The sequence below is a fragment of the Rhodamnia argentea genome, chromosome 4 (assembly GCF_020921035.1).
Source record: "Rhodamnia argentea isolate NSW1041297 chromosome 4, ASM2092103v1, whole genome shotgun sequence".
Classification (NCBI taxonomy): Eukaryota; Viridiplantae; Streptophyta; class Magnoliopsida; order Myrtales; family Myrtaceae; genus Rhodamnia; species Rhodamnia argentea.
The window spans coordinates 9,905,361-9,917,885 of NC_063153.1; the positions used below are offsets into that span (position 1 = coordinate 9,905,361).

The following is a 12,525-nucleotide window of genomic DNA, read 5'->3' on the forward strand; positions in this document are numbered from 1 at the left end:
AAATCTTTCGGAATGCTGTGAGAAACTGTAGTTGCAGCAGTTCCAACGGATCTCTAATGACTAGTGTGACTTCTCAAGCCCTTCCACCGGGAAGAATGAAGTTGTCTTTATAATGGAAGACCATCTAGGCCAAAATATTAGAGACAACACAACGTAAAATGCATTTACTTGTTGTGAGTTACTTCTCTCTCGTTGTTACTTGGCTCTCCCGAAAAATCTTCTTTGGTAATCTCTTTGTGTTGTAATTGTGTGCAAGTTCAAGTGTACAATAGTGAGAGCAGCACATGAGTCTTGATAGTATGATTTATTGGAAAGACGGTACTTGATGTTTGTAACTTATTTTGAAGATTACTAGTGAATTCCAGCCCAAGTTGTGGCTGTTAGTCTTGAGAGTAGATGTAGGCTTGAGGATAAAATCGAACCACTATATATATCTTGTGTGCTTGCATTTTACTTAATCTTTTACTTAGTCTTGTACACGTTCAGATATGTTTTGTGAACATATACTCACTACATCTTTTTATATCACCTACTGTTTTGTGCGTTCTTATTTCTCGTGATCTTCACACACTTCAGCACACAATCTTTTCACGATATTTCAAACATCTGTTGACCCGATCTCTACAATAACTCTGCAAATATTTGACCTGTTGTTTGAAGTTGAACTTATTTTATGCCGTAAATATTTTTCATAGTTCTTCAAACAACCTATTCACCCTCTCTAAGTTGTATTGTTAGGCCCAATAGAGAAAAGAGTTATGATTTTGAATCTCATTTTGTTTCTTATTCCACTCAATAGGAATGCTCAGTCCATCTCCTAAAGGTTAGATTAAGGCAATGATATTGTTAATTAATTTTATGTCATACTTCATTAAAAACGCAGTTTCAGAGTTTTGGCCCAAGTTCCAAACTCTTCCATGGTTCAAATGGTCCGGTCATCAGACACAACATTCAGAGACAAATCATTCTATTCACACGATACACATGCTTTTCTTTTAATTCAGCGTACCAGAAAATTGTCACTTCACTTTGTACCTTGAAATCACAATGAATTCTTGAACTTGCACGAAATTCAGCCAAGCGATAAGCTTACCATAGCATGGAATTCCATATAAAGTGAGCAACTCCAATTTTTATGAATATTCGTTTGGACTGATGCTGAAGTTCAATTTTGGATGTATTCTACTTTCTGATTCAAGCCTTCCGGGTGTTAACGAAGCTCTCAACCCTATTATCGGTGTTTAGCTATCAATGACATGTCAAGAAAATAAGATAAGGTCATAAAAACTACTATTATCTTCATCATTACATCCCTAAGAAAGATTGCACTGCCTTACTGTTCAATGAACTTCATGTGAAACCTTCTACATAAATTTTTAGTAAGATCCACTTTGATCCGCTAATCCAATCAGAATTAAAAGAGAGCGTCTGGAACAAAATTAATTGGATCAATTTGATTTATTTTGTTATAATCTTTTGGCTAGATAAAGTGAATCAAACATTGATTCGGGATTTATTTTTTTATGAGCTTTTTAGGTTATTAATTATTATAACCATCAAATGTTAAATCCCATACATTAAGACTTCTCTAACACAACTCACTCATATATCTTAACACAACTCGTATGTTTGTCATAAAAATTTACTTTTTCTTTTATGCAAAAAATGGTTGGGTTCCTATGTAGGAAGTAGGAACCCGAAATATGCGGTTCAATCTGATTGGAACGGACACACATCTGTCTGAAAATATCTGAAGTGTGGCAATAGAGTTTTGTCATCACATGCTGATGCTCGAGAACACAAAAATGTGCTGATAACAGTGACGTCGGAGAAATTCGTATCGCTGAACGAGAGGCTCTTTTTGTCTCATCTTCACATTGGTAAAGAAAGATCCTAGCCCCAGCATATTATCAAAACGTGTCTAACTGTTTCTTCTTTGTTCTGATCCTTTCCTTTTATTTTGTAAATATGAGGCTGACAAAGTTGATAAAGAATTTCAACAAGCAGGCTCAGGACAATAATTCACACCTTAGTTGCTTCATTGAGGTTACGGCGACTTTGATCTCCACCTGTTGAAGTTCGCAAATTAACTTTGACATGTACGTAATCATAAGTTTTAATTTCGGACCTTCTTAAATGCACAAACGTGGAACTTTTGTCTTTTCACAAACGGCTTTTCATCGAGACCCGTGTGCGTTTTTAAGAGTTATGGAATAAGACGACGTCATGCACCAGACTAGGAACTAATAACAAAGACCAAACTTCACAAAGAAGACGACGGGAGGGGGAAAAAAAGGAACAAAAACTAGAGTTGATTCTACATCATCCGATCCTAATCATTGAGAGTGCCTTGTCAAGATTCTTGGCCTTCATCTGAACGTAATCCTTCACCATGATGGACTGGAACCGAGCGGCGACCTCCTGGCCTGAGGCCTGCGTGAGTCCGTGGATCGGACCGATGCGAAAATCCATCGGGGGTCTGTAAAAGTAACCTATGGATAGCCGGTGCCTTTTCCCGTTCGCGATAACCCGGTGAACCACACTGGGGAACATGGCATTAGACATGATGTGGAGCATGTCACCCACGTTCACCACAAGTGCACCGTCCATGGGTAACACGGGTACCCAACCTCGGCCTTCCCTGTGGAATTGGAGCCCATGTGCGCTGTCGTTTTGGTGAAGTATTGTCAAGAAGGAGGTGTCAGTGTGCGGCGCGAGCCCCATGGCCAGGCCCGGATCGGGGCACTGCGGGTAGGAGTTCAGCTGCAACGCTGAGCTCGGGTTGCTCCGGAGTCGTGGCCAGTCGATGTCGTGCTCGGATATGCCGAGGTACTTCAGGATCATGGCAAGTAGTCGCTCGGAGAGCGCCTTCATTTTGTCCTGATAGTCTTCCATTACTTTACTAATGTACGTGACCCCAAGAAAGCACGAGAGGACAAAAACATTAATAATGCCCAGAATAAGAGACATTAATAAGGATAACGAAACTAAGACTAGTTTTAAAATTTTGCTTACCACTGGGACATACTTAAGTAGTCAAAAGAGACTTCTCTACCATTATTGATTACAGAAATAACACTTCCACATAAAATAAGAAATATTAAAAGCTCTCGCTAGAAGTGGTTTATCAGATCTGTATAAACCATTAAAAGCTAAGAAGTGGTTACATGCGATGGACTTTTTCAGCATCACTTAATAGTTAGCTTGAAAAGAATTATCACTTGAATCTTTAATAAACATGCGATGAACTTTGATGTTCACTACCCTTACCAAAAAAAAAAAAAAACTTTGATGTTCACTAGAATCACAAAGTTGGCTACTTTTGGGAGGAGTATGTAAATTTCTAGAGAGAAGAAAGAGGGACTGTTCATTGAGTCATCATGCAAGTAATAATTTAGTGAAAAATAGGAAGAAATTTCTTAATTATTACCAAACTTGAATGAAAAATTTCTCCAGCCAAACCCTAGCTCTACCTAGTCATGCATAAATAAACCATCCACCTAATCATCACCTTCTCTACGTGCATGAATTGTCCATGCATGGAAGTTATCACTCACCAAAACTTGCGATACCCATGAGGCCAAACCTCCCTAGCATGCTCCAGTGGCGATCCCATCATGGTAAACCCTTCATGCCACATGAACTTGTTGAAGAATGGTGTGATCCGAGCGACACCGTAGCCCGTAGCTCCGCCGGGGGACCTCGCGGCCCTTACCTTGGCTCTCGCCGGGAGCGAGAAAAACTGCCAAGCTTGCGACTCGACCTCCCTCAGAAGACTTGAAGGGATTCCGTGCCTAGTGACCTGGAATATGCCCAAATTTTTGCATGCATGACCCACCATTTCGATTGCATCCGGGCTTTCAAGATCAATGGCTGGAACTGAGAAGTGATCTCCCTCGAAATTTAGCATCCTCCTTGGAGACTCATCGCCAGATCGAGGCCACGAATGCGATTGCGGCACTTCTTTAAAAGAATCAAAGTCTATGGGGATGATGTGCTCAAGAAGGAGAGGTGTTTCTGTGTAGGCTTCAGAGAGAGTAGCCATGAAAAGCTGGAATTTGAAAGGAAAACAGAAGCTAACAAGGAAAGACAGGGGTTCTTTATATATATTGGGCGAGTATAGTAATGTAAAACATCCGTTTCAAATGTTAGATGGGGCCAGCTGGTGGACAGAAGTGGTGTCTGGATGTGGTTTTGGAAGGATGCTGGGGATGAGACAAAATAGGGAACGAAAAAATTTGTAGAAATTGTGGCATCTCAATAAGACTCCAAATTTGACCACAAAAAAAAAAAAAAAGGACTCCCAACAGTTTTTAGTGTTTGCATGACAAGGCTGTTTTTTCCTTTCTTTTCTTTCTTCTTTCTATAAAAGCTTAAAACTGTACTGTATTTCTAAAAATTTATCTCTCTTTATAGGACGAGGGAACTGCCGTAGCACAAAGAGATTATTTAAATGCTCTAAAAAAACCCAACAACCGATGTTATAAAGAGAAAAAAAGATAGAGAAAAATTCCCTTTCATTGACAATTGGTGATAGAACTTTTTTTTTTTTTTGAATTCCTTCCTAGAAGTCCCACTAACTCTATTAATTATCAAATTTCGATACGATGAAAGAATTGTCATGCTCCAAAAACATTAGTCGAATGTTCCGAAAAACCCAACAATCGGCGTTACAGAAAACAAAGTCGAGAATGATTCATTCGTCGACATTAAAAGTGGTAGAAGTTAAATCACAAAGTTTGAAGCGTAGACCCATCCACCCACTTCCTCCCTATATTAGAAATTGCTTTCCATATGGGTCACGATGACTAAGCAATTGCTTTCCACATACAATAAGGGCCACAATGACCAAATTACCAGTCCTTCTTGGAAGGATCTTCCAAATCCTTCTTGATATATCACCACTTGTGAAGACTTTATTTAAACTTATAGTCATTGTTCCAATCTGATCGGATTCAAAGAGATTTTCTACTTTTGAAGACTACTTCTAAATTATTTTCAAATTTTGCAATACTTTTTGTCCTAATTTCGAAGACCCACGCTTGACAGATTTTCGATTTGGCTCTGTTATTTATGGAAGTTTGAAATCTTTGATTGACGGGATTATTTTCTAAGCATATTGGGAGAATATCCTTGATTGAAAATTATGTTTCATGGGACAAGAAAGCTTCCATAATTGAATAAACTCTACTTATGAAAATCGAGGATTTATTTGTATGGGCTACTAAATCTGAAGGGTTCGGACACTATTCCAACGGCTACCAAATCTCTCTAGATACGGTATCTTCTAGTCAAGATCGATGGCCTCCAATTAGTGATTGAAGAGCGTTCCTTTGAAGACTTGTCCAACTGCTAGTTTTGAGGTGAAGGAGTATAAAAGGGATATCCATGGTGACCGATTTAAGAGAGATCAGAACTTAGAATTCTAAAGTGCTTGAGTTTTTCAAATTCATATACTTATTCTCGAGAGCAATACACTTTATCTTTGAGAGGTTTTGTAAGAATGAAAAGTGTGATATCACTTATAACCCTTCAACAATTCATCTAATGAAATTCATCCAAACAATTGTCAACGTGAGAAAGTGGACGTGGGCTTATTTAAGCTGAACTACTATAAACTTTGCATGCAATTCTCTCTTACTCTAAACTCTCTTTCTTGTGTTTAGACAATTGCACGTATTGTTCTGAATTCGTTACTAAATATATTCGGATCCAACTTTAACTTGTTTAAATTTCGCATAGAGTTTCAAAACTGTTCAGAAGCACCTATTCACCCATGTCTATATGATATTGCTAGACACAATAGGGAATGCGAAATTCCCTCAATCTCACGAAGGAATTAGCACAAATCTTACCACAAGATTTAATCAGCTTTAACACTTGAATACTTGATGTAATTCCATTAGCAGAAGCTCCTCTTTGATACTCGTTATAAAGAAAATTAGCTTCTGATTTATAGGCAATGGTTAATTCCAAAATAGGAAATCTTCTCCAAGTAGGATTAGGAAACCTATTCAAAATAGGAATTATCACATCGATTCCATCAAAGATAGATTTTCGTGAGATTCAAAACAAATGTTATCCAATGTAGAATTCAAATTTGGCCAACCTACTTCCATATTAGATTTTCTTTGATTTTCTTGATTGACTTCAAATGCCAAAAGAAGATTGCATGCTCGTTTCTCTTATCTTTAATTTCACGATCAAGATATACTTATTTTCATATTTTTGCTTCTGGCTCAAACTAGAGAAACAATTTTAACAATTTCCACATTTGCTCGATGTTTGACCAAGCCACAATTGCTTCGGTGAAAATACGAACTTCGTTGCTTGTCCCCCACAGCCCCAATGAGTTCAACCGCAACGGAAATCTTCCAAGTCCAAGCTGCGCTTGAACTTCGCCATATCCGAGGACCTAATCAGAATACCAACTGCACATGCACCTTTAATTGCTCTACAAGGACTTTCTGACATAATCTCTTCAGCTATAGATAAAGCAAAACCACCGTTGCATTCATATCCGTGAGGAGACCGAATACATACCTTGTCAATCTCAGCAATTATAGCGACCATTGGTTCTATAGGCTCCACCTCGCTACAAGCGCCATCTGCATTTATTACTCCGATAATACCCACTACCTCGGGAGTTTCTAGTTGCAACTCCACCTCAAGCTAAACAATGTTCAGATTCATGTGAACATTGCTATAATCACTCATAGTCGGAAATCTTGGAGACTCGTCAAATGTAACTTCTATGCTAATAACAAGTGAATTAAATTCCGGTCCGGACACCACAATCAATAACCCTGCTCACCTTGTGCATAGCCTTGAGAATCCCGAATGCGGGGGCATCATTGATCGAGTGTCCCAGTTAGAATGTTCGGGTAAACGATTGCAAATTATATGGAGTGCCATATCCTTTAGTTCCTCTTGATGTTCCCTCAAGGTCATAAATTGTTTTTATTTTTATTTTTATTTTTATTTTTATTTTTAGAGCCAACACAAAATTCAATTATCTGAGTCTGATTGATGTAAAATCATCTGGATGCAACCTGTGTTACCTTTGCTAATAGTACTATGACTATTTTTTAGGACATATTTCTTTGCTTCTCCTAATCTTTTTGCTATAATTCGTCCAAGATGATTAGCTTTGGACCATCATGTTCCTAGGCATCCCTTCGACCATCAGTCAACATGAATGTCCCTGATCTTTCCAACAGTCATACATTTGATTCCAAACCGAGTTAAAGGATAAGAACATCTTTACCCGGGACTTCTTTGAGTTTATGAGTTTTAAATCTTTGTGGATATGCATTAATCAGATATTATTCGATTGAAAAACAGTGCCAGCTAGTAATTGAAATTCTCACGTCATGATGGGGGTGATTTGTCCTTATCCTGAAAGAAAATATTTTGTTGCAAAAGGGTTAAAGAGATTGCTGTTCCCTTGTCTTGGGACTAGAATTATTTAAGCCTGTCACATCCGTTGCCTTTTGGCATCAGGACAAAAGGGGCAACGCCAACGACGCTTAGCCTGACATCCCAGCATATGCATGTAGACACGCTTGTGATTCGTGCGAGGGGACATGCAAGAGCCATGTTGTGAACTCAACAGGACAAATGGCGCGGCTGCGACTCGCTCGAGGCCACATTCGGCGAGGCGAGCCTGGCGAGAGCTCGAGGGTCGAGCGAGGCGCCTTGCTGACTTCGAGCGAGGCCTGGCCTAGTCCGTTACCGACGACCAATAGGGTAAGAAAAAAAATGAAAGTAAAAAAAATAAGAAATTCGAAAATAAAAAATAAAAAAATAGATTAAAAATGCAGAGGAGTGGAGAGAGAAAAAATGAGGGTAATTTGAAAATATTTTCCCCATTTTTGTAGGTGATTTTCCCATGTTGGAAGACGTTTTCCTTAATAAGCTTATTTTTCGCGAACTAAATATTAAAAAATTCAATTTTTTTTTAAAAATTATTTTTTGCAAAACAAATAGAGCACAAACCTTTCCCAAAAGATTTGCCAAGTCCTGTGTGCCTTGCCAATGTCAATTAGAGAGGTTGAACAATCAGTTAGTGTCCTGCTGCTAGACATGGCCATATGGAACCGTGGGTTCAAAACCGGCCCGTTGACCGGGCCCACGGTTCCAACCTGGAATAGGAACCGGCCTTCAAGGGCCGGTTCTAGTTTCTAAATTTTCGGAATCGGCCCGGAACAGGCGCCATCCCGGCTTTAAAAAAAAAAAAAGGAGGAGGCTTGAGGGAAAAAAGTTATTGGGCATAGGAACCGGCGGTTCCGAACCGAAACTGTAACCGGCGGTTCCACCTTTTTTAGGAACCGGAACCGGCGGTTCCGTGGAACTGGCCACGTCTACCTGCAGCAACCCAACAACCTATGTAATTTGCACCCCACGATCATGATACGATTGGTGACTCCATTTTATAGCATCTGCACTTTTTCTTTTTGGTCTGAAAGTCTGAAAGTCCACTGCCATTGCTTCAAGTGATTGCACGAGAACGAGATAAATGGGCCTTGGACCGCAGCGGATCCCATACAATTCGAGAAGGATTTGCAAACTAATTTCGAGGAAAGGTTTAGCGCGGACGGGCCTTCACAAATTACACAATCTAATGTGTTATTTTTACTTTTAAGTAATTGCATGAGAACAAGGTAAATGGGCCTTGAAGCATAGTGGGCCCCATAAAATTCGACCGGCCCGGAATGGGGTTATATATTTTCTCATTATGAGAAGGGGTCATTTGAGTGTGTCGAAATAGATGGATTTATTCAAAGCCGAACAATTATTTACCTGAATCTCTCCTTGAGTAAAAAAAAAAAAAAAACTTGAATCAAGGGACGAGCCCTTTTTGCCTTCTCTTCTAGCTCATTTGATTCCCTATAGGGCTAGGACTAGGCAAAGAGAACTGGGCTAATCGCTTTGGTCCCATTCCCTAAGATACAACTTACCGCGTTCCGAATCCTTTTCAAGTCGTCAATTTACCTACTAAAACATCACCTGCCTCTACTTAGAATCTCAAAATCACAATTTCATTTTTTTCATGTCCAGCCACCGTACCAGGTATATATCCCGCTCCTTGGTGGAATAATCGGTACTAGATTCTTGGTGTCCGTCCGTGAGTTTCTTTACTCTTGTAGAATCAACCTAGGTTCGTGCTGCTCTCTCGAGGCGTATTTGCAAGCTAATTTAGAGGAAAGGTGTAGCGTCGACGGGTTTTTACAGATTATGCGATTCAATCTGTTTTTCGGTCAAGTCTCTCTAAGATAGCCGAATGCTTGAATATTTTTAAAATAAGCTAATGCGTTCGGGGTGATAAGAGGTCCTGCATCTTGAGCTCGCAGATCACAATCTGTAAGTGCAATTATCAAGGCCCGATCATCAGATTCCAACACAACCTTCAGATCGGTTCGTGAGCCAAGGAGTTCGCCTTGCTTCCCATCTGCTCGAAATTGGCACATGACTGTCACGTGCTCCTCGGACGCTGGATTTTACTATGGATACCCCATCGAGTTGATGCCGTTAAAGATCTGATTGGTCATTTCTCTCTCTCTCTTTTTTCCCCTCACTACACGTGGCACGTCGAATCTTCAACGTTATCGTTAAAGCCACAAGGAAGGAGGAGCGGTCGCCATGGCTTCCCTCAGCCTCGCCGCCGTACACCTCCGGCCATCGGACGTCGCCTCCAAGTTGGGAAATCACCAGAAACCTTCAATCCTCATCCACCGGAAGAGACTCGCTCTGTCGTTGAATGCAGCGTGTGCGACAGAATCTTCGTCGGCCGCGCCAGAAAAGCCGGAGATCGAGCTCGAGTTCATCGGTGTAATCACTTCGCACCCACTGATTATCATGCGTTTCGCGAATTCTGTGGTTTCTGAATGTGATAGACAAAATGCTGATCTCGTGCGTGAAGAAATTCGTATGGGCTGATGATGAAGCGGTCTTAATGGCAGCCGAAGCCGGCGGCTGATGGTTCGTATCCGGTAGATAAGGCTAAAGCTATAAGCGGAGAGAAGCTGCTGAGGAACATCATGAACGAGAACAAGATCGAGCTCTATGCCACGTATGTAAGTCCGTTCTTCGTGCAAAATTTCTCGCTGATTGATGAGTTCTGGATATAGATCAAGATTCGGTGTCACTTACCATCAATTCGATAGCGTGATTGGTTTCTCAATGCATTCTGAAATTTGAGTACTTTTTTTCTGGTGATGCGTGGTGGTGAGTTTTGGCACGCACGAGAAGTGTTTGATGATTTTCTCTTCTCTGCAGGGGAAAGTGATGAATTGTGGAGGTGGTGGGAGCTGTGGAACTTGCATTGTGGAGGTATGTATGTTTGGGTCGGCAGTTTGCCGTGTAGCTTTCGCATCTAAGACAGGGAATTAGGACGCCACAGTATGTCGGCATTGAAGTGATTTGTGAAGCTCATTTAAGTAAGAGCACAGATGTTTCTGGTTTCTTGAGATGGAAAAATAAAAGTTCAATGTAGTGTTTGAGCTGAGAATTCTCTGAGTGGATGCTTTGAACAAACCCATGTTTAAAGCACTTTAATGAGATAAAACTTTGAAGGATGAAGGGTTCTTGAGGTCTGGGTATGACATGGATGTGCGCTCTTAGAGCATGAACTTTCAGGGGATTGAAGATGTTAAGAGTGCTTTCTTCATGGAAATGGTTTTCTTTCTATTGCTGACGCCTGCAGTCATGTTTAGAGCTTAGAGACCAACATGAGCTGCTTAAGTATCCTACAATTTGAAGATTGTGTCCATTATTGGATGATTGAAACTTGTCCTGTTGGGCAGATTATTGATGGGAAGGATCTTCTAAATGAGAGAACCGACACTGAGCTTCGATATTTGAAGAAAGTAACCTCTCTCTCTCTCTCTCTCTTCCGATGTTAGTCTAACGAATACAGGTTATAACCTTGATAATCAATTTTTCTAACAATGGCTCCAACTGCCAGAAACCTGAATCCTGGAGACTTGCTTGTCAAACTATTGTGGGGAATAAAGAAAACTCTGGAAAGGTAAAGCACGTGGACTTGTACCATCCCTTTGTTGCTAGAAAGCATTTTCGCAAGTTAATTGAAATCTGGAAGAAAGTAAGTTGTGGTTGTCATGGAGTACGGTTCATTTATTTGAAGGAAAACTGTTTCTCAGACATTATTTGTTGGTTTTGTGTTTGAATGACGGAAAACTAATCAATTTATGGAGAACGTTTTTTATTGATTGAAAACAACAAGCTTAGGTTGGGGGAAAACTGCTTCCTTCTAGCAAGAAGGAAATCACTTGTTCAAAACCGCCAAACAAATCAAATCACTTGGAAAATATTTTTCTTTGTAATGAAGTTTTCGGTGAAACAAACACACCCTTAGTTGACAATTACTTTTGTTTCTTGGGGACACAGGTCTAACAAACATCTCTGCTTGTGGGTTTAAATCGCAGGTTGTGGTGCAAAGATTGCCCCAATGGAAGAAGTGATGAAGAACCGGACCTTGCTCATTGAATCAGTCGAAAGTTTGCTTTCTCTGTAAAGGGAGATGAGTCAGGATCGATGATAACTGCTCAACTGCACTTGCATGCCCTTGATTTTTCATGTCAAAAGTGACCTTGATCCTGCAAGCGTAGTTTGTCACTGGTGCAAACTTTTAGTTTTGTGTAGAGTTAGATGCATGAATAGATCGTGATTAATGGCTATGATAGGCAGCTTGTAGATGATCATTCCGATGAATTCGGAACAGTTGACATGGCATCGAACGGAACTCCGGTCGGCTATCATATCTCATACCCTCTCCATAAGCCTCACCTCTGATACGAGACTTGGCTGTCTACATAAAACTGGTTTCCCTAGGATATAACTCTTTTTCTTTGGACTTCTCTTATCCACTTGAGTGTCGGATTCCTGGTCATAACCACACGCGTCTTGTAGAAACTCCAATACTGGCTATATCTCATGATCGATGAGTTTGAGTAGCTGTTTTTTTTTTGCCCCCAGAAAATATCAAATGCCATTTTCACCGTTTAATCCGTATTTAATATTACGTTTCTAAATGCCGAGCTTACATCTTCAGTATCAATTTTCATTCGACAATCATTTATAAGATCGTGTCTTTTCCTCCTAGAATGCCCTTGTCTCGGTTCTGAATCTTTCCCAACCCGGGAAGCACAAGAGCCCGTGCTAAACCTGGCCACCCTTACATAGTTAAGGTCGTCATGATCGGCCACCACAACCGCTGTCGAACCAGCCGCCATACTGGGCTCCTCTTGATTCCGAGCCACCCTTCATCTGTCTCTCTCCTTGTTATTTGCAATGCTAGTGCCGCACCATGCTCGACGGCTTAAAGCCTCCACACCACGGACCAATGATCAAGCCTAGATAATCACAGGGGCTTTGGGGTCAAAGGCGATCCGAGGGAGGGAGAACCCAAAAAAAAAAAAAAAAACTAGATAGTCAACTGGCAGAAAATTGTTCAAAAACTCCTAAATTTTACAGTGGCCAATTTAATCCTAAACTTCTTAATTT

At 40.4% G+C, this 12,525-nt stretch overlaps 2 protein-coding genes across 2 annotated transcripts in view; one reads left to right on the forward strand and one right to left on the reverse strand.

The window, feature by feature from the left end:
• Nucleotides 1-4,072, reverse strand: part of LOC115750076 (gibberellin 3-beta-dioxygenase 1-like) — a 25,842-nt gene extending 21,770 nt beyond the window's left edge. Inside the window, exons 1-2 of the mRNA XM_048277902.1 lie at nt 3,558-4,072; nt 2,248-2,902 (exon numbers count right to left, since the gene is read on the reverse strand). Of these exons, the coding sequence (XP_048133859.1) occupies nt 2,323-2,902; nt 3,558-4,045 (1,068 nt within the window). The 5' untranslated portion in view covers nt 4,046-4,072 and the 3' untranslated portion in view covers nt 2,248-2,322. The remainder of the gene's footprint in view (nt 1-2,247; nt 2,903-3,557) is intronic.
• Nucleotides 1-11,871, forward strand: part of LOC115750044 (photosynthetic NDH subunit of subcomplex B 3, chloroplastic) — a 20,070-nt gene extending 8,199 nt beyond the window's left edge. The window contains exons 2-7 of the mRNA XM_030687180.2: nt 9,608-9,831; nt 9,963-10,076; nt 10,279-10,332; nt 10,806-10,868; nt 10,967-11,029; nt 11,448-11,871. Of these exons, the coding sequence (XP_030543040.1) occupies nt 9,643-9,831; nt 9,963-10,076; nt 10,279-10,332; nt 10,806-10,868; nt 10,967-11,029; nt 11,448-11,483 (519 nt within the window). The 5' untranslated portion in view covers nt 9,608-9,642 and the 3' untranslated portion in view covers nt 11,484-11,871. The remainder of the gene's footprint in view (nt 1-9,607; nt 9,832-9,962; nt 10,077-10,278; nt 10,333-10,805; nt 10,869-10,966; nt 11,030-11,447) is intronic.
• The last annotated feature ends 654 nt before the right edge of the window (nt 11,872-12,525 follow it).